Here is a 23584-nt window from a genome sequence, read left to right as displayed (position 1 = left end):
CCATGGAAAAGAATTAGGGGAATGACACAGGGGAGATTTTTAAAAATAAAACAGTACCACTTCTGCTTCCCATGACCTTAATTCCTTGCCCACAAATGGCAGTCACTTTTTAGTGAGATGCTGTGTCATTACCCAGGTGTGGCATGGAAAATAAAGGGGTAGGGAGGTTCTCGGATTTCCCTGGTGACTCACAGCAGTAAAGAATCCACCTGAAATCCAGGAGACCCTGGTTTGATCCCTGGGTTAAAAAGATCCCCTGGAGAAGGAAGTGGCAACCCACTCCAGTATTTTTGCCTGGAGAATCCCAAGGAGAGAGTAGTCTAGTGGGCTATAGTACATAGGGTCACAAAGAGTCGGACACAACTCAGTGACTAAACAACAACAGGGAGGTTCTCAACCACTTCTCCTGGGATTATATAGCAAGAGAAAGTAAGACCTAGGAGCACGGTGATTTTCTTGGCATCACAGTACTGATGGCAGCAAGTACAATACTTCTCCCTTGACTGGCAACTCCTTCCACTCCATCATACCTGTATTCAATGATGTTAGGAAAGATGACATAACCAGAATCAAAGTTACCAAAAGGCTTTTCTGGTACCACTTGCTTTTCACCAACACACATCACGAATAAAATTAACTATTCTTTCCTCTAGTACTGAGCTTCTCTGTTGGCTCAGTCGGTAGAGTCTGCCTGCAATGCAGGAGACCTGGGTTCAGTCCCTGGGTTGGGAAGATCCCCTGGAGAAGGAAATGGCAACCCACTCCTGTATTCCTACCTGGCAAATCCCATAGACAGAGGAGCCTGGTAGGCTACAGTCCATGGGTTCCCAAGAGTCAGACATAATTTACCATATCTAAAGAACTGTTCATAAAACTAGTGCAGCTCATTAAGTGCTAACACCGAACAACTTAGTGTTGTTTTATGTTTTATGCATGGCTGTTACTTCCCCAGCCAGATTATGAGTTCCATTACAGAAGGACACAAAGCATATTCATTTCTGTCTTCCCAGCGCCTAACATAGTTCCTTCCACATTCTTATTTTCACCAAGTATTTCTAGAATTAAATTCAACCCAAAGCTATATTCAAGAATCATATTAAAGTCTGAGTACAAATGACTCAAATATATCAGATAATTATATTATAAAGTTCAGTTTAAAATGAATGAAGATCTCTCTGCAGGCTCTTCTATTTAATTCATGACATTTTTCAAAGTATACTATATCAGAAGGAATTATGTCCATTAATTACTTCGACTACCTTTTCCTTTCATAAAAACATTAACCTAATCTCTACATCTTTACCTGTATATCTTTTATAAAGAATCAATTCATCTTATGTTAAACTTCCAAACCATCTTAATTCCATCAATACCTTTTGCCTTGTACAACATAAACATAATTCTCCTCTTCTCTTTTTTCAGACTTAGTATGATTATTAATTTATTGATTATAGTACATCATTGCAAATGTACATAGTTATGTGCATGCTCAGTTGCTAAGTCATGCCCAGCTCTTTGCAACCTCAGAGACTGTAGCCCACCAGGCTCCTCTGTCCATGGGATTTTCATAGCAAGAACACTGAAGTGGGTTACCATTTCCTTCTCCAGGGAATCTTCCCAACCCAGGGATCAAACACATGTCTCCTCCATCTCCTGCATCACAGGCAGATTCTTTACTGCTGAGCCAGCATGGAAACCCAGTGTTTGTAAATGCCTAATACTAGGAAGAAACAATGAATACTGAGCTATTTCATAGGTTATCTCTAAAGAGTACAATACAAAAAAGCACAGGGAATGAAAAAAAAAAAAAAAACTTCAATGTTGCTCCCTGTGTGTCTTCATGGACTGAATCTTTCAGCGTGGGACCAGAAAAGAAAGACCAGGAGGACAGAAAGAGCAAACAGCAGCCATGGCTCCTGACATGACTCATGAAGTTAAGGTGAACACCCAGAGTTCTCTCTCTGACTGAATTGACTCAAATGGATTTATCAAAAGAGCCTGTCAAAATCTGTAACTGTGCACTTCTCTTAGCTGGAATGGTACATCTCTTCATCCTCTTACATCCCTACTCTCATCTTATGTTTCTAAACAGATAACTTCTTACTATCATAGTAAAGAGAACATGGGAAACTTAAGCTAATAAAAGCCCCCATACATCCCCAAATTTCATATTCTAGTTAAGAGTATAAAGGCAGAATCTTATACATACCCTGTTCAAAGCTCCCAGGACCAATTTGTGAATATCATTCCTGAAACACTGCTTTTCAATCATATTTAGCTTATGCTGATATTCAGTATCTTCCCTGTATTCTTCTGGGATGCCTAAATGCAAAATAAATACAAATCATTTTCTCATAACAGATTTAGGCTGAATAGAATGTCATTTATTAGGAATGATTATAATTAACCCAACAATATATATGTTGTACCTTTTTCTAACCCATGGTTCTTTATCAAAGAAATAACTCTAAAGTTTAAGAAATTTTTTAAAATTGTTCATCACTGAATATAAGATAAATACACTGTATGTGGATGTTTACTGAATTTAAAGTAGCAAGAAGTTACTATGGTGGAGCAATTTTCTGGAACCAACAATCTCTTTTTTGTTTATTAACAAATTGTCTGTACTCATTACAAGAAGCTAGATTTTTATGCAATGGTGGATGATTTTTAAAAAGTTCAAAGTTATTTAGACTCTAACATAAAAACATCAGATATGAAAGGTAGACATAAAAGAGTAGCAGGAAGAACAGTGGAAAATTCAGCATTATGATGGTAAAGAACATGTAGTTTTATCAAAAGTCCTCTAAGGCTGTATAAAAGTATTAAGTAACTTAAAGAAAACGTACTTTATTAAGCTATATTGTAGCTGAACTATCCCAAAATGGTTGAAAAACAGGAAGTCAAAAAATATTGAACATATACAGAACATATAATAGAACATGAAAGTAAAATAATTGTGAACGTTTCTAAAATCTATGACTATATAAATAATTATTAATAAACAATACCTCATAATCTTTCATTTCAGTAATTTATATTAATAAAAGTTATAAGTTGGCTTCATGTAAGTTTTCATTTACTTAACAAAAATTTGAATGCCAACAATACATGCAAAGGATTTTGCCGCATGCTGAGAATACCACAATGAATTTGACAGGCATGATTTTCACGCTCCTGGAACATTCAGTGCTCATTTTAAAATTTATTCAAACAGGTACTAACATTCACTACAGCTGTATGACCTTGGACAAGCCACTTAAATTCTTAGTGTCTCATTTTCAGTGACCAAGACCACATTAATTTCTAAAGCTGCCTATTATATCACAAGGAGATGTAACCATTAAAAGCAGTCCTGTTGAAATGTAAAAGCTTCATGCCAAATGTAAGGAGTCTTACCAACGGTCTTTCTTACATTAAGACCAAATGAACACTCCCAAAATTTCATCTCTGGTCTTTGCCATATCACTTGAGGTTCTACTATCCAGAATCGATATCATTTCCTTACCAGATAATAGTCCTTTAAACTGTTTGAACTGAAAACTTTTGAAGAGGGGATCCATAGCCTAATCATCTCCAGATTACCAAGAGTTCCAAGCACAGCTCTTTAGGTATAACAGCTGTTCAATAGCCACTTGTTGCACAAATGTGTCTTTAGAAAGCACCCATTCTGATTCAGGCTGGTGCTGGTGCTAAGTTGATTCAGTTGTGTCCGACTCTCTGTGAACCCCAAGGACTGTAGTCTGCCAGGCTCCACTGTCCATGGGACTCTCGAGGAAAGAATACTGGAGTGTGTTGCCATGCCCTCCTCTAGGAGATCTTCCCGACCCAGGGATTGAACCCACATCTCTTAAGTCTCCTGCATTGGCAGGCAGGTTCTTTACACTAGCACCACCTGGAAAGCCCCTAACTCAGGCTGCCTTGGGTGAAAACCTTCCATTATATAAGCTGTGACCTTAAAATCTTTCTATCTTATGTCTCAGTTTCGTCATTGGTAAAATGGGGAGGGGGGAGGGGGTAGAATCTGACTGATGGGTTGCTATGAGAATTTAAAACTTTTATATGAAATACTTTGAATAATGCCTTACACATATGTTATTAACTAAATATAAATGAATGGGTTTTAATAGTTTCATAACCTCTTGAATTATCTCCTCTGCAAAGTAAACAAATTCAGTTTCTCCTACTGTTTAGCTTTATATTCATAATCACTTTCCTCTAAACACTTCCCAATATGCATATGTCCTTCCCTAAAGAATTTTGCACTGTTTCCTCTAGAACTGACACAAGACAAGAAGGAACAAGCCAAATGACATTTATTAAAATAAGTAAGCCTTTAGTATTATTCTTTTAAAGCACAGGCTCAATCACTTTAAGAAGTTATGTTATAAAAAAGGAGGAAGTGAACAGTACCAGATTGAAAGCAATTTAAGTGACATAATAGTAGATGCAATATGTGCTCCTGAATTAGATACTAAATTACACAAATTTGCTATATGCACATCTGTTACAATTAATAGTTTGAATATGGTTTAGTTAATAATTATATACATGAACATCTAAACATCTTATAAGTACATACTTCAACTTAACATGTCAAAACCATAATCATATTCAACCTTAAAACTACTGGGGTACTGATATTATAGTTACTCCCTGACATACTGAATCATATGCTACAGATGGTATATGCTCAGTTGTTTCAGTCGTGTCCGACTCTCTAAGACCCTATGGACTACAGCCCGCCAGGCTCCTCTGTCCATGAGATTCTCCAGGAAAGAAGACTAAAGTGGATTGCCCTAACTACAGGATGGTATAGGATGGCATAACTACAGCATGATAGAGTATGGTTATTTGTGTGCTGTGCTATGGTAATACAGTACGTTACCACAGAGTGAAGTAGATGACTAAGCCTTTACCTAACAGAGAAACATATTTATATATTGATATGCTTATAAGGTCAATAAAGCATAAATAGACCTTATAAGCATAGTTTATTGACTATGCCAAAGCCTTTGACTGTGTGGATCACACAAACTGTGGAAAATTCTGAAAGAGATGGGAATACCAGACCACCTGACCTGCCTCTTGAGAAACCTATATGCAGGTCAGGAAGCAACAGTTAGAACTGGACATGGAACAACAGACTGGTTCCAAATAGAAAAAGGAGTACATCAGGGCTGTATATTGTCACCCTGCTTATTTAACCTATATGCAGAGTACATCATGAGAAACGCTGGACTGGAAGAAACACAAGCTGGAATCAAGATTGCCGGGAGAAATATCAATAACCTCAGATATGCAGATGACACCACCCTTATGGCAGAAAGTGAAGAGGAACTCAAAAGCCTCTTGATGAAAGTGAAAGGGGAGAGTGAAAAAGTTGGCTTAAAGCTCAACATTCAGAAAACGAAGATCATAGCATCTGGTCCCACCACTTCATGGCAAATAGATGGGGAAACAGGAAATAGTGTCAGACTTTATTTTGGGGGGCTCCAAAATCACTGCAGATGGTGATTGCAGCCATGAAATTAAAAGACACTTACTCCTTGGAAGGAAAGTTATGACCAACCTAGATAGCATATTCAAAAGCAGAGACATTACTTTGCCAACAAAGGTCCGTCTAGTCAAGGCTATGGTTTTTCCTGTGGTCATGTATGGATGTGAGAGTTGGACTGTGAAAAAAGCTGACAACCAAAGAATTGATGGTTTTGAACTGTGGTGTTGGAGAAGACTCTTGAGAGTCCTTAGACTGCAAGGAGATCCAACCAGTCCATTCTAAAGGAGATCAGTCCTGGGTGTTCACTGGAAAGACTGATGCTGAAGTGGACACTCCAATACTTTGGCCACCTCATGCACAGAGTTGACTCATTGGAAAAGACCCTGATGCTTGGAGGGATTGGGGGCGGGAGGAGAAGGGGACTACAGAGGCTGAGATGGCGGGATGGCATCACCGACTCGATGGACATGAGTTTGAGTGAACTCCGGGAGTTGGTGATGGACAGGGAGGCCTGGCGTGCTGCGATTCATGGGGTCACAAAGAGTCAGACATGACTGAGTGACTGAACTGGAACTGGATGCTTATAAGGCATGTTTATTAATATATATTTTCATATATAAAGTATCACCATGAATTTATAATATCATTTTCAAGGACACCTGTTTAATATACCTAAAAACATTATAAAACTATGATTTATCATTTAAATACATCATTTCATACATATCAATGTCACTTCAGGATCATCTCAGAATAATAAAAGAAATTCTATATTCAAAACTTACTTCTTAACTAAAATAGTATTATTTCATTAACAGACAATTCTGAATATCTTTTGGTTATCTTTAAAACTCAAAACCACTCTCAGAAGAATAAGGTTGACATCTTTAAACACAATCAAAAGGATTTTGTTTGCTTTTTACAATCTATAACATTTTTTAAAAACTCTCAATAATATCCAAGCAAAATTATGTCTGTTAAATTATATCTCAAAAGTTGTTTGATGATTTGAATGGGACATGATTCAATTCAAAATTTACTGAATTTTTGTCCAAGTTTCCAGGGGATTAAAAAAAAAAAAAAAAAAACATGACTAAAGAAAGCCCTTTCCTTGAAAAATTCTATACTCTTATACACAGAAATATAAATACCAATATGACTACAGAAAATGGTAGTTTTAGGAAGATTTCATTTAAAAGGATGAAAAAAATGAACTTCAAAAGTACTGGAACTCTCACAGAGCAAAATAATAATAACATCCCTGATATTCAGTAGTCAGAAAATCGCATCAAAGGTGCCTCCTAATCACCTCCCACACGCATCCTCTCCTGCTTTCTTGGCTGGGCTCCCAGTGTGTCTCATCTGGCCATCCAGCCTCCAGCCTAGTCTCCTTGCAGGAGGCTCTCCCCTGCCCATCATGCTCCACACCATACTACTGCTGTTATAAATGGCAGCTTTAATTATGACACTGCAACTTTCAAACACCTTTAATAAAATTTTTGATTTGACTTGCATTTAAAAAAAGCACAAACTGCTGTCTTCTGTTCAAGGCCCTCCCTCTCAGCCTCTGCCCATCCTTCCACATTCACCCCCAAGCTCTGCTCTCCTCAACACCATGCTCCACTCATCCCAGACCATGTGTTCTTTCTCTTTCTGCTTGAAATGTCCCTCCTGGCCTTTTTACCAGGTCAGCCTTACTCACCTGTCAACTGCAAACATTTTCCCTCTAGTTTTATTTTTGGGCTAGTGCAAAGATTTAAATTTGGTTGGCAGAAACCAGTCCTTTAATTTTTGCCTAGAAAGTTGATATTTCATGAAAAGTCAAAAAATTCATTTACAATGACAGCTCTTCCCGCCATCAATTATGTAACTTACCTGGAACTATAAAATGTAACATAGCTCGAAGTGCTTCTAGCTGCACTGATAATGATGTCTCATGACTTTTCATGACTGTTATTATTTTGGGGACCACGGCTGCCATTGTATCCAGGGAAGCGCTACTGGAGATATAATATTGAAATGCTTATTAAAAGTCCAAACTGATTCCAATACAAAGACCAATTTGAAACAAAAACAAGAAAACAGAACTATTTTATCAGAAAAGGCTATGTGAACTCAGTAATATGAGCAAACACAATTTAAATTCTTATTCGGTTAAACTTTGACTTCAACAAGTTAAATTCACAGTAAATTAGGAAGTCTTTTACTTAGTTTCCCAGAACTAACAACCTCCTTTTGATCTGTACAGGGTCATTGGCAACAACCCCTGAAAAGAAGGTATTATTTGCATTTTCTAGGTAGAGAATTTAGGCTGGTAGAGGTTAAACATCAAGGTCCTTTCACTGGAACATGACAGAGCCAGGGCTGGAATGCAAACTCTGACCGCCAAGTCCAGAGAGCTGTTTACAGCATAACTACCTGCCCTTTCCTGATTAGCAACACTGGACTTCTTGTGTGGTAGTCTTAATTAGTTTTATCTGCACTAAAGTCTTGGTTTCTCTAAGGCATTTTAGCTATTATTTAACATACACAAATGTATGTTAATCTACACATAAATGTAGATGTCAGTAGGTCCTACCAAATTTAATAGAGGCAGCCCTTGCTTTTACATAGTACCATACTGACTAAAACTTCTGCATATCAGATCTGGGTCCTCACTTTGCATGGGTCTATGGTTACTGACATACAGTCCCTCTTTACCATCTTAAAGTCCCAGTTTAAACACATCCCCTCTTTGCAGCCTCCCTCCTTTGGTCACCCTAGCCTGATTCACCATACCCTATGATTTTACACATTCCTGTCATTGAGTTATCACACTGTATTGTAATTATCTGCTTAAAAAAGAGATTTTTAGGGGCAGACACGTTGTCATAGTTACCTCTGAATCCCCAGTACTGGAAATTTATGCATTTTACATATGAGGAAACAGCCAGAAAGATTAACTGCCCAGAATCTACAACATCTTAAACTGTCCATTATTCCACTGTATTTTTCCCTCCTTATAAAGGTTTACACACTGACAGGACAATAAACAATCACAGTTTAACATAAACTTTTCATTTAAATGTCAAGAACAACATTTAAAAAGAGAGATATTGTTTAAAGTTATGATATATAAACATAAAGAGATAAGCTGGACTTATTAAATTATATTAAATTATTATACTTATATTACATTAAAAACAATGTATTTTTACATTAAAAAACAATGTAATGCTGTTCATTCTAAGTCTGTAAACATGTTACATACAGTTTATCATGCTACATGCATTTCACTTAGTCCTATTTGAAAGTGAAAGTGTTAGTCATTCAGTCTTTCTGACTCTCTGAGACCCCAGGCTTCTCTGTCCATGGACCTCTCCAGGCAAGAATACTGGAGTAGGTAGCCATTCCCTTCTCCAGAGGATCTTCCCAATCCAGGGATCAAACCTGGGTCTCCTGCCTAGGAGGCAGATTTTTTACCATCTGAGCCAACAGGGAAGCCCTATTAATATTTAATACCTGTTAGCAAAAACAGTTACATTTTATTGGGGGCTTAAAACAGCACCAGTCATTTTCCTAAGTCTTTTGTTCAAACTTATTTAATCTTTACATTATAAGCTAAAAACTTATGAATTTGTTATTATTATTCCTCATCACCAATAAGGATTCTGAAGTTTAGAGATCAAATAGTTGACTCAAACTAGTGAGAAAACCAGGACTCAAAATCAGTTTTTACTGCAACATCTGTGCCATTTGACACAGGACAGTTTTCTAATGCTCTTTTTTTGTTTGAAATTTATTTAGACTATGTCAAAGTTACCTCACATTCTTTGACCTAATAAAGTACGAAAATGTGCTGAGCACATCCTTCAGGAGGAGATAACCCTCTGTATTAATTCAGTTTTAGTCTTTTAAACAAATTTTAGATAAATTCCACTCCCCTTCCCTCCCCACCTGACCACTACTTGCCATTCTACCCCAAACCTGCATTATCCATCCCCAGATAAATGATACGGTCTCTCTGTGCCACAACTAGACATATAATCTTAACATCTCTGTGCTTGAACTAAAAGTGTTAAATGCTTCCCCAGGTAAGGAATGAGAGCAGGAAGAAAAGACAAAGCTAATTCTAATGAATGAATATTGATAAATATTAGTTGTGAGAAAGCAACAATTAAAAGCCATATCCTAATTTTATATTTTATATCTTCCACATAACAAAATTTTAAAAATTGTTTAAGGTTATGTGCTACATAAGCACCAGTTTTCAAAACACAGTCAATACCAATCATAAAGCATAAAAGCAAATTTTCAACATATTTCTATATATAAATAAAATAAGTCTATGCATTACTGACATGAGATTATATTGCAAAATGTCTCCATCTTCAAATGCCTTGTTTTTCTTTTTATTCTTACAATTATGCTCAAAATATTGATATTCTACCTGGTCCAATATTATATATTCTACATAAATTCATAAATATTTATTACCTTTCTTCGAAAAGATGATTTAGCATTTTACAGCCACTTTCAGCCACTTCAGGAGAATGCATATGCTTCTGCATTAACTCCAATACATTCAGATATATTCCTTTTGACAACAGGATCTTTCTAAAATTAACTACAAGATTTTTTAAACATTACTTGAATAAATGAAAGGACATTGTCATAATCTTGCAGTAAGACACATACTATTAAAGATAATCAAAGTTCATCAGAATGTATATACAACTATATATTAATTTATATTTCAGTGACAACTTAAATATCATTAATTTTTTCTTTAAAATATATACTATTTCCAATTTTTTCATATTTATTAACCACTTGAGGTTTTAGTGTGAAAGTTTCATTCACAGAGAAAACTAGGGGAATGTGATTACCATTCATGTGAAAAGAATATTTTTGAAGAAACACATTTTTACATAATGCCCTCCAACATAAGAATGAAAAATAAATTTCATTCTAATTATAAAACAACTTCACAAAATAACTCAATTGATGTAGAGCAGAGGCTCTCTGGTGACCTGGGAATAAGTTATAGATGAGTGAAGATCCTATTAGTTCTTGAGGGATGGAGGAAGTAAGGCTGAAACCAGGCTGGGTTGCCCTCAGCCTTCTCCACTTACTCCAGTGGACCATGCAAACATCATTTCTATCTGTGCTATGATACACAAAGTTATAAAAAGCACTAATAAAAAACATATAAAACATAACTACATATTTTCACAAAATAATAACAAAGCTTAAGAAACACATAGATTGCTTTACAATTGATTTCACATTATGTGTGGAAAATGATTATGAAATAATTTTCCTCTTCATAATAAACTTTCTTCAGTAAATGCAAATCTAGTGTCTTGAAAGTTTCCATAATATCTTAAAGTTTCCATATAAATACCATTTATCTTGAAGACTCTATATAAATATCAATTCCAACATTATAAACTATATTTCAACACTGAAGGTGGCAGGAATAAAACTGAGAGAGCTTTAAATAGTATTTTTTTAAAAATTAGTTATGCATCTGAAATTGAGAATAAAAGATCAGACAAAACTCATAAGTAGAAGTAATATATGTATTCTAAATTACTGACAAAATCTGAAACTCATACTTTTTCAAAAACTAAAAAATCATCAAAATATGGTAAGAAGTTGGTTATTCAAGTGTTGGTGAGAAAGTGGATAAAAGGTAATGAAAAATGGTACAGTTGCTATGGATAACAGTATCGAGATTCCTTAAAAATCTATGAACAGAACTACCACACAATCCAGGTATCCCACTTCTGGATATTTATATTTTAAAAAACATGAAAATACCACTAATTTGAAAAGATATATGTACCCCCTATGTTCTTCATAGCATTATTTATAATATCCAAGATACAGAAGCAACCTAAGTACCCATTAGCCAATGAATGCATAAAGAAGGTACGACATACACATATGGTACAAAACTACTCAGTCATGAAAAAAGATGAAACCTTGTCATTTGCACCATCATGGATGGACCCTGATGGTATTATGCTAAATGAAATCAGTCAGCTGATGAAAGATAAAGACTGTATGATTTCACTCACATATAGAATATAAAAAACAAAATAAATGAACAAACCAATCAAAAACAGAGTAGCAGTTACCAGAGGGGAAATGGGTAGAGGGGGGTGAAGTGTGTAAAGGGGATGAACAGTATGGTGATAAATGGAAACTAAATTTTTGTTAGTGAGCACACTGCAGTGTATACATAAGTAGAAATAAAATGTAGTACACATAAAACTTGGTATAAACAAATGCTAGTCCAATAAAAAAATTTTACTGATTTTTAATTAATCAATTAAAAAAAGTAATTAGATTATTTTGCTCAGTCAAATCAAAAGCTTTAATAGCTCCTCCTAAAATGGCTAAATTCTAACTAAGGAAATAATTTACATCATAGAAGTTATTCTAGATCAGCAGTTCCCACACTTCAGAGTACACAAGAATTCTCTCAGTGATTTGTTAAAACAGATTGCTGAATTTCAACTACACAGTTTATGATTCACTGGGTCTGTATGGGGCCCTAGAACTTACATTTTTAAAAAGTTCCCAAATGATGTTGCTGGTCCAGAGACCACACTTTAACAATCACTGTCTTGGACATTAACTCAATTTGAGATTTGAAAATTAAGAACAGAAATTTCATCATACAGTACACCTTGGAGAAAAAATTACAGCATGGAGTCACTTTAGAGTTTATAGAACATTTTACACATCTCATTTACCAGCTCTCTACACCATACTCATGATCTCTTCTACACCATTTTAGCAATAAATTATCTGTTATAAAAGACCAATAACAAAAAGCAACTTCCTTCAGGCTTTCACTTCAATAGTCACCTTGTTTCCTCACTGCCTAGTCACAATTTTGTCACCTCTGAACACTAACATGTATACTCTTTCTTTGCTTCATATTTTTTTTGGCTTCACATTCTTTGTGATACAGTCAAGGTTCACATATCATATATATCAATTAGCCTTTTTACTTACTTTTTACTTACTTTTCCCACTAGAGTATAAGGTTCATGAACCTGGGATTTCTATTTATCTGATATACCTCGGATGTCTAAGGCTCAATAAATACTAATTTTATTAACTAATTAATTAAAGAATAAAATGTCACACAAGATGTTTGAACCTTGACCTGGGAACCACCATGACAAAACCCAGTTTTGTGGGCCACCAAACCAATCATTTTCCTATAAAATTATACCCAGCCCTTCCTATGCAATGTTCCCAAGTGTCTTTCAATGGAGACTGGTGAATAAGCTGCTTAAGTTCTTACTATTCTCATAAGGCAGAACTCCAAGGACTATTCAAAGGGATCTGAGGCAAGTTAACACGGCAGGGAACCAAGAACAAAGAAGTATGAAATCAGAAAGACTAGATAATTTGAGTCTGAACAAAGAAATCAAGGTTAATTTCAAATGTAACCAATCCTGAGGCACCATAGTAAGAAACAGCGCAAGGAGTGATCAAGATTGCACAGAAGATTCTTCTCAGGGAAGACCCTGAACCCACTTCCTCCCATGAGCAAACCAAAATTATAACCACTTACAGTGCAATGATCTATGAAAATGATCTGAAAAAGATATTCCATAAGTAAAGATATAAAGAAGGAACTATATGAGATGACAGGAAGGATGGGGAATGTGATATAGTAAATACCCACACTACCAGATAAGCAATCAATAAACAAGAGGATAATCACAGAGGTTATTTACAGAAGTGTTCCCTATGAATCAAGGGGTCCAAGCAAGCACCTCATCAATCTCTCAAACCTGGAGTTACTGGGCTTGAGCCCCTAGAACATCTAGCTTTAAAATCCAGCAGGGTTTGCACAATGAGAGAGCAAGAGGGCTATAGGAATCAGAGACTTCACTCTTAAAGAGCCCGTGAAAAGTCTCATATACTTGGAAACCCAGCATACAATAAGTTTAGAAGAGTCTGGATCAGACCCACTTGCTGATCTTGGAGAGTCTCTCAGGGAGACAGAAGGCAACTGGGACCCCCTTGGGAGAGTCTCTCTCCAGCAGATGCTGCTGACAGCCATTTGAGGTAGCATATTTTACCGCAAGGACACTGGTACTGGAAAGTGCCATTTCGGAGTTCCACATTTATCCAATTAGCACTAAGAATCAGCTGTGCTGTGCTCACCGGCAGGTAGGCATCAGAACTGAAAATCCCCAGGGCCCATAGTCAGCCGCCCTGGGACTCCCAGGCTCACAGCCAGCCACCCAGGGACCGTACACTACCAACCAGCATGTTAATTCCAGCTCCAAAACCCTGTGTCTGCAGTTAACTGCCCCAAACCTCCCAGACCTTAAGTCAGCCATGCCCAAGACACAGCTCCACTTACCTATGGGATGGAACCAGTTCCAGAAAGCCCTAGACTGTGCAGTCAGCCATACTGTGCCCAGTCTTGAGCACCAATAATTAGCAGCCTCTACACAAGGAGGTCTAGGCAGCTAACCCACCAGAAATGGGCCCCACCTACATCAGCACCACAACATTCAGTGGCCCACTCAGACCCTGCAGAGGGCATCACTAGATCATACAGCTCTGCTAAGCAGAAAGGAGTGTACTATAAGTACACGCCTCCAAGATTAGGAAACACAATCAGACTAAATACACAAACAAAAACACAGAATTATGCAGAATGAGGCAACCCAGGAATATGCTCCAAATGAAGGAACAAGGTAAAATCTCAGAAGAATAATTAAGCCAAGTGGAGATAAGCAATCTACCAGACATCAGCTCAAGGTAATGATCATAAAGATCCTCAACAAACTCAGGAGAAGAATGATGAATATAGTGAGTCTATCAAAAAGCCAGAAAATATAAAGAAGAATGAAACAGAGTTGAAACAGGATACAAAAACTGAAATGAAAACTATATACAAAGAATCAACAGTAGATTAAATGGTATAGAGGAATACATCAGTGAACTAGAAAACACTGTGGTGAAAATCACACCAGCTGAACAAACAGAGGAAAAGACATTTTAAAATGTGAGAACTCTCAGACAACATCCAGCATACTAACATTTTCATACTGAGATCCAAAAAGGGAAAAGAGAGAGTGAGAATGGCAGACAAATTATTTGAAGTGATAATAGCTGAAAAATCCCCTAAACTTGGAAAAGAATAGATATCCAGGTCCAAGAAGTACAAAGTCTCAAATAAGATCAATAGAGAGAGGTCCGTAAAAAGACACATTGTAATTAAAATGACAAAATTTGAAGATTAAGAGAATATTAAAGCAAAAACGAAGCAATAGTTATATACAAAGGTACTCCCATAAGTCTGTCAGCTGACTTTTCCAGATAAATTTTGCAGAATACCAGGGAATAGTGGGATCCATTCAAAATGCTGAAAGGAAAAAATAGTCTATCCAGTAAGGTTATCATTCGTTTGAAGGAGGGATAAGAGTTTTACAGACAAGCAAAACCTAAAAAGAGTTCTGCACCACTAAACTGGCTATTAAAAAAATGTTGGAGAGACTTCTCTAAGCGGAAAAAAAGAAGACCACAACTAGAAAACAAAATTTATGAAAGGGAAGTATCATTGGTAAAAGCAAATGAGAGTAGCAGATGACCCACTTAACTAGTAGGAATAGTAAAATTATCTATGTCTACAGTAAGTATACATAGAGATAAACAAAACAAAAAGATGCAAAATATGATGTAAAAAACATTAAATGAGGAGACAGTAGCAAAAATGTAAGGATATTTAAATGCTTTCAAAATAAGGAGATCATCTTCTCAAGAAAGTAATATTGCATAAAATAAAAATAGTTTAATGCCTTATATGTGCATATGTGTCCACATGTGTATCTACATACTTTATATGTAGATAGATATCTATCTATAATACCTTCATAACAGTCAAATGCATCCATATTTTGTCAATAAAATGATAAAGTAAATGAGAAATAAAAAGTTAAAAGAAATTGAGATCAACTTAAAATAATTTTATACACACATATACACATCTCACAGTAATCACAGACTAAAAATCTATAACAGACAAATGATGAAAAAAGAAAGTAATATAAACATAACACTAAAAACAGTCATCAAATCACAAGAGAAGGAAGCAAAAGAAGAAAGGAACAAACAGAACTACAAAACAAGCATCCAAAACAAGGAACAAATAGCAATAAGCACACACTAGACACAAGCTACCCACTCCAGTACTCTTGGGCTTCCCTGGTGGCCTGGATGGTAAAGAATGCACCTGCACAGGAGACCTGGGTTTGATCACTAGGCTGGGATGATTCCCTGGAGGAAGGCATAACAACCCACCCCAGTATTCTTGCCTGGAGAAGCCCCATGAACAGAAGAGCCTGGTGGGCTACAGTCCATAGGGTTGCAAAGAGTTGGACATAACTGAGTGACTAAGCATACAGCATAAATAATTACTTCAAATATAAAGGGACTGAATGTTTCAATCAAAAGAAATATAATAGTTGAATGAATAATAAAACAAGATCCATGTATATGCTACCTACAGGAGACTCAATTCAGATCTAAAGACACAGACAGACTGAAAGTGAGGGGATGAAAACAGGTAACCCATGCAATTGGAAAAGAAAAGAAAGCTAGAGTAGCAATAATCATATCCGAGTAAGTAGACTTTAAATAAAGGCTGTAAGAAATGACAAGGAAGGACATTACACAGTAATAAAGGGATCAATCAACAAGAAAATATAAAAACTGTAGATAAATATGTACCCAACATAGTAATAACTAAATGCATAAAGCAAATATTAACAAACATAGATATAGAAGCTGACAGCAACACAGCAATAGTAGAGAACTTTAACACTTAACTTATATCAATGGGCTGATCATTCACACAGAAAATCAGTAAGAGAACACTGTCCTTAAACAATGAATCAGATGGACTTAATAGATATGTGTTAGCACATTCTATCCAAAAGTAGCAGAATAAATATTGCTTTCAAGTGCACATAGAACATTTTCCAAGATAAATCATGTGCTAGGCCACAAAACTAGTCTCAATAAATTTAGAAAGACTGAAATCATTATCAAGCATCTTTTCCTATGTTCCCTGGTGGCTCAGACTGTAAAGAATCTGCCTGCAATGCAGGAGAACCCAGTTCCATCTCCAGGTCAGGAAGATACCCTGGAAAAGAGAATGGCAACCCACTCCAGTACTCTTGCCTCGAGAATTCCATGGAAGAGGAGCCTGGCAAGCTACAGTCCACAGGATCGCAAAGAGTTGGACCTGACTGAGAGACTAGCATTTTCACACTTTTCCTCCCATGACACTATGGGACTAGACATCAACTATGAGAAAAAACTGCAAATAACACAAATACATGCAAGCTAAACAATCAATGGGTCTTGAAGAAATCAAATTGCAAATGAAAAAATAAAGTAAAAATAAACTAAACAGAGACTAAAATATCAATAGAAAATATTAACGAAACTTAAAGCTGGTCCTCTGAAAAGATAAACTAAATTGGTTTAGTTTGATAAACGGGGCTTCCCAGGTGTCGCTAGTGGTAAAGAATATGCCTGTCAATGCGGAAGACGCAAGAGATGAAGGTTTGATCCCTGGGTTGGGAAGATCCCCTGGAGAAGGAACTGGCAACCCACTCCAGTATTCTTGCCTGGAAAATCCCAGGGACAGAAGAGCCTGGTGGGCTACAGTCCAGGGGGTCACAAAGAGTCAGACATGACCAAGAAACTAAGCACACATACACAAACAAAACAGAAACAAACACACACACACACAAGAAAACAAATTATGTGGGATGCTGCAGAAACAAACAAACAAATAAAAATTCTATGGGACGCAACAGAAGTAGTTCTTAGAAAGAATTCTATAGCAATACAAGCATATCTAGGAAACAAGAAACATCGCAAACAACCAACCTAACCTTATACACAAAGGAATGAGAAAAAGAAGAACAAACTAAACCCAAAATTAGTACAGTGAAATAAATCATAAAGATCACAGAAGAAATAAACTAAAAAGAGACTACAAATCAACAGAAAATATTAATGAAACTTAGAGCTGGTCCTCTGAAAAGATAAACTAAATTGGTAAACCAATAACCAGACAAGTCCAATAAAAAAGAAAGAGAAAGAGAGGACCTGGGCCCAAATCAAAGCAGGACCTAATTAATTTTAAAGGTTTTTGAACAGCAAAGGAAAGTATGCACAACATGAAAAGACAACCTTTAAAAAGGGAGAAGATAACTGCAAATGAGCCAACGGACACAGTCCAAATGTCCAAAATATGCAAGGAGCTCATGAAGCTCAATATCAGAAAAAACAAACAACCCAATTAAAAAAATGGGCTGAAGACCTAAACAGATCTTTCTTCAAAGACATACAGATAGCCAACAAACACAGGAAATGATGCTCGACATCATTCATTATTAGAAAACTCAAAACTACAATGAGGTATCACCTCACACCAGGCAGAACAGCTATCATCAAAAAGTCCACAAACAATAAATTCTGCAGAGGATATGGAGAAAAGGGAGCCCTCTAACACTGTTGCTAAAAATGTAAACTGATACAGCCACTATGGAAAACAGACTAGAGATTCCTTAAGAAACTAGGATTGAAACTACTATATGATGCAGCAATCCTACTACTGGGCATATACCCTGTGAAAAACCATTAATTCAAAAAGACACACGTACTCCAAGGCTCACAGCCGCACTGCTTATAATAGCCAGGACATGGAAGCAGCCTACATAAATGGATAAAGAAGATGTGGTACATATATACAATGGAATATTACTCAGCCATAAAAAGGAATGAATTTGACTCAGTTGTATTGAGGTGGATGAACCTACAGCCTGTTTCACAGAGTGAAGTGAGTCAGAAAGAGTAAAACAAATATATATTATCATATATATATGGAATCTATAAAAACATTATTGATGAACCTATCTGCCGAGCAGGAATAGAGATGGAACTATAGAGAACAAATTTGTGGACATGGAGAGGAAGGTGAGGGAACAAACTGAAAAAGTAGCATTGACGTATATACACTGCTGCTGCTAAGTTGCTTCAGTCGTGTCTGACTCTGTGCAACTCCATAGACGGCAGCCCACTAGGCTACTCTGTCCCTGGGATCCTCCAGGCAAGAATACTGGAGTGGGTTGCCATTTCCTTCTCCAATGCATTACTATGTGCAAAACAGATACCTAGTGGGAAGCTGCTATAAACACAGGGAGCTGAGCTTGGTGCTCTGTGACAACCTAGAGGGGTGGGATGATGGGGGTGAGAGGAGACTCAGGGAGGGGATATATGTATACTTATAGCTGACTCATGCTAAGGCACAGCAGAAACCAACACAACATTGTAAAGCAATTATCCACCAATTAAAAACAAACAATAAATTACAATCAAAACCACAGAAATATAAAAAATCGTAAGAGATCACTACAATTACATGACTATAAAATGGACAACCTAGAAGAAAAGGACAAATTCCTAGAAATATACAATCTCCCAAGACTGAAGCAGAAATAAATAGAAAATACAAACAGACTGATTACCAGTAATGAAACTGGATCAGTAAACAAACAAACAAACAAACAAAACAAGTAAAAAAAAGAAAAAAAAACTCTCAACAAACAAAAGTCCAGTATCAGAGAGCAGATTAATTCTACCAAACACTTAAAGAATAGTAAATGCCCCTACTTCTCAAACTATTCTAAAAACTGAAGGGAAAGGAATGCTTGCAAACCCAATCTACAAGGTCAGCATCACCCTGACACAAAACCCAAAGATATCACACAGAAAAAAGAAAATTACAGGCCAATATCACTGATTAGCATAGATGCAGATATCCTCAACAAAATATTCAGTTCAGTTCAGTCACTCAGTTGTGTCTGATTCTTTGTGATCCCATGAATTGCAGCATGCCAGGCCTCCCTGTCCATCACCATCTCCCGGAGTTCACTCAGACTCACGTCCATTGAGTTGGTGTTGCCATCCAGCCATCTCATCCTCTGTCATCCCCTTCTCCTCCTGCCCCCAATCCCTCCCAGCATCACAGTCTTTTCCAATGAGTCAACTCTTTGCATGAGGTGGCCAAAGTACTGGAGTTTCAGCTTTAGCATCATTCCTTCCAATGAACACCCAGGAAGGATCTCCTTCAGAATGGACTGGTTGGATCTCCTTGCAGTCCAAGGGACTCTCAAGAGTCTTCTCCAACACCACAGTTCAAAAGCATCAATTCTTCGGCACTCAGCTTTCTTCACAGTCCAATTCTCACATCCATACTTGACCACAGGAAAAACCATAGCCTTGAGTAGACGGACCTTTGTTGGCAAAGTAATGTCTCTGATTTTGAATATGCTATCTAGGTTGGTCATAACTTTCCATCCAAACAAAATTCAACAATACATTAAAGGAATCATACAACATGATTCATCCCAGGGATGCAAAGATGGCTCAATATTCACAAATCTGTCAATGTGATAATTAACACCCTAACAAACTGAAGAAGAAAAACAGCATATGATGATACCAAGGGGCAAAAACAAGTTTTGATAAAATTTAGTAATGGCACCCCACTCCAGTACTCTTGCCTGGAAAACCCCATGGACAGAGGAGCCTGGTGGGCTGCAGTCCATGGGGTTGCAAAGAGTCGGACACAACTGAGCGACTTTACTTTCACTTTTCACTTTCATGCATTGGAGAAGGAAATGGCAACCCACTCCAGTGTCCTTGCCTGGAGAATCCCAGGGACGGCAGAGCCTGGTGGGCTGCCGTCTATGGGGTTGTACAGAGTCGATCATGACTGAAGCGATTTAGCAGCAGTAGCAGTAGCAGTAGCAGTTTATGATAAAAACTCTGAACAAAATGAGTTTAGAAGGAGGATGTCTCAACATAATAAAGGCCTTATGAGAAAAACCTATAGCCAATATCATACTCAATCAGGAAAGCTGGATACATTTCCTCTAAGATCAGGAAAAAGACAAGGATGCTCACTCACTTCATTTCTATTCAACACAGTATTAGAAGTACCAGCCACAAAAGACAGAAATACAGGGAATCAAAATGGGAGAAGACTGTCACTGTTTGCAGATGACATGATATATATAAAGAAAATTCTAAAGATGCCACCAAAAACACCAGAACTAATAAATGAACTCAGTAAAGTTGAAGATGCCAAATTAATATACAGAAATATGCTATGTTTCTGTATACTAAGATGAACAGTCAGAAAGGGAAATTTAGACAACAATTCTATATACAACTGTATTAGACAGAATAAATCTAACTAAGGATATAAAAGACCTATACTCAAAAAAGTATAGACACTGGTGAAAGAAAATGAAGATGACACAAACAAATGAAAAGCTATACTGTGTTCATGAATTGGAAGATTTAATACTGTTAAACCAACCAAATTATCCCAGGCAATCTACAGATCCAGTGCAATCGCTATCAAAACATCAATGGCACTTTTCACAGAACTAGAACAAACCATTCGAAAATTTGTATCAAAACACAAAATACCACAAATAGCCAAAATCTTGAAAAAGAACAAAACTGAAGTTATCCTGCACCCTGATTTCAAACTATACTACAAAGCTACAGGAATCAATATAATACGATACTGGCCAAAAAAAAAACCAGACACATAAATCAATGGAACAGTCTAGAGAGCCCAGAAATGAAAACTTAGATGTTCATTTAATCTCCAACAAAGTATGCAAAAATATACAATGGGGAAGACAGTTTATTCCATAAATGGTGTTAGGAGCACTGCACAAATACATACAGAAGAATCAAACTAGACTTCTTTTCACATGATATACAAAAACAAACTCAAAGCAGATTAAAGAACTAAATGAAAACCTGAAATCATAAAACTCCAAAAAGAAAAGAAGCAGTATGCTCTTTGACAATGATCTTAGCAATATTGGTTTTTCAATCTGTCTCCTCAGGCAAGGGATGAAAAGTAAAAATGAATAAATGAGACTACATCAAAGTAAAAAACTTTTTCCCAATAAAGGAAACCATCAACAAAGTGAAATGACCACCTATCGAATGGAAGAAGATACATGTAAATGATATATCTAATAAGGGGTCCATATGCAAAATATACAAAGAATTCATACAATTCAAGATCAGAAAAACAACATAGTTAAATTGTGGGCAGAGGACCCTGTAAACATTTTTCACAGAAGAATTGGGGATGACCAACACACACATGAAAAGATGTTCAACATTACTAATCATCAAGGAAATACAAATCCAAACCATAAAAATTTATCACCTCACAACTGTCAGAATGGCTATCATCAAAAAAAAAGCACAAATAAGAAATGTTGGCAAGGATGTGCAGAAAAAGGAATCCTCATGAACAGTTGGTAGAAATCCAAATTGGTGCAAGCATTATGGAAAGTAGTATGGACACAGTTCAAAAAATAAAAAACAGAACTACCATATGATCCAACGATTCTACTCCTGGATATTTCCCAAAGAAAACAAAAACACTAATTCAAAAAGATATATGGTCATACTAAGTGACGTAAGCCAGACAAAGACAGACAAACATACTATTTATGTGAGGAATCTAAAAAAGTGATACAAATGAACTTATTTTCAAAACAGAAACAGACTCACAGATATAGAAAACAAACTTACCGTTACCAAAGTGAGGGAAGGAATAAATTAGGAGTTTGGGTCTAAAATATACATACTACTATATATAAAATAGATAACCAACAAGGACCTACTGTATAGCACAGGGAACTATACTCAATATTTTATAATAACCTATAATGGAAGAGACCATAAAAAAGAAAACATATATATATGTGTATATACATATATAAGTATAATTGAATCACTTTGCTGTATACCTGAAACTAACACATTATAACTCAAATATATTTAAATAAAAATTGTTTTAAAAAAGAAATAAGGTATATAGACCTATTTGTTCATTGTAGCATTATTCACAGTGGCCAAAATACAGAAGCAACCTAAATGCTCATTGATAGATGCATAAATAAAGATGTGACTATTACTGAGCCATGAAAAAAATAAAATCTTGCCACTTGCTGCTGCATGACAGACCTAGGGAATTATGCTAAGTGAAATAATCAGACAGAGAAAAACACTGTATAATTTTACTTCTATGGGGAACCTAAAAAGCAAAAGAACTGAACAAACAAAACAGAAACAGGCTCATAGTATAGTGAACAAACTGGTGGTTGCCAGAGCAGAGGACAGCGGGGGATAAGTGAAATAGGGGAAGGAACTTAAGAGGTACAGACTCCCCATTACAACATAAAGAAGTCATAGGGATGAAAGTATAGCATGGAAAAATAATCTATAATAATATACTATTTTTATATGATGATAGATGATAACTAGACTTATCATGATGATCATTTTGTAATGTACAGAAATATCAAAGCACTGTATTGGGTACCTAGAAATAATAGGCTGCTGCAGGTCAATTATATTTCAAGAACAGACTAATAGAAAAAGAGATCATATTTGTGGTTACCAAAAGAAGGGGGGACTGAATGAAGGTGGTAAGGTACAAACTCCCATCTATAAGATAGATACTAGGGCTGCAAAGTACAACATAATTAATATGTTATACTGTTGTATGTTATATATGAAAACTGTTAAGAGAATAAATCCTAATCTTCATCACAAGTAAAACATTTTTTTCTTTTTCTTTTATTTTGCATCTATATGAGATGACAGATCTTCACTAAACTTACTGGACTAATCATTTCCTGAGGTAAGTAATTCAAATCATTATGCTGTACACCTTAAACTCATACAATGCTTTACATCAATTATATTTCAATGAAAATTGAAGAGAAAAGAACAAAAAAATTTTTTAAGTAAAAACTGTACATCTTCTAACTAAAATACCACTGTTCTGCATGGAGCACATGGAGGAGGACAAGCTTTCATCCAGGGACATATCAATGGTACCAGCTAATCAGAGCATATGACATCTACCTGGTCACTATAGACTGCTTATGAATTGAACTACCAGAATTTTTAAAAAAAGGGATTAAGCTCACAACT

General features: G+C 36.2%; 1 protein-coding gene across 2 annotated transcripts in view; it reads right to left on the bottom strand.

The window, feature by feature from the left end:
• LRRK2 (leucine rich repeat kinase 2) overlaps positions 1–23584 on the bottom strand; it is a 223726-nt gene that overhangs the window by 171835 nt on the left and 28307 nt on the right. The window contains exons 12-14 of one of the 2 annotated variants that reach the window (XM_040233495.1): positions 9977–10106; positions 7376–7500; positions 2210–2322 (exon numbers count right to left, since the gene is read on the bottom strand). In XM_040233495.1, the coding sequence (XP_040089429.1) occupies positions 2210–2322; positions 7376–7500; positions 9977–10106 (368 nt within the window). The remainder of the gene's footprint in view (positions 1–2209; positions 2323–7375; positions 7501–9976; positions 10107–23584) is intronic. The other variant, XM_040233496.1, reaches the window with a different exon arrangement.

Source organism: Oryx dammah, unplaced genomic scaffold (assembly GCF_014754425.2).
Source record: "Oryx dammah isolate SB20612 unplaced genomic scaffold, SCBI_Odam_1.1 HiC_scaffold_29, whole genome shotgun sequence".
NCBI classification, from domain to species: Eukaryota; Metazoa; Chordata; class Mammalia; order Artiodactyla; family Bovidae; genus Oryx; species Oryx dammah.
The sequence above is the reverse complement of the archived record's forward strand: the minus strand, read 5'-3'. Positions and strand labels throughout refer to the sequence as shown.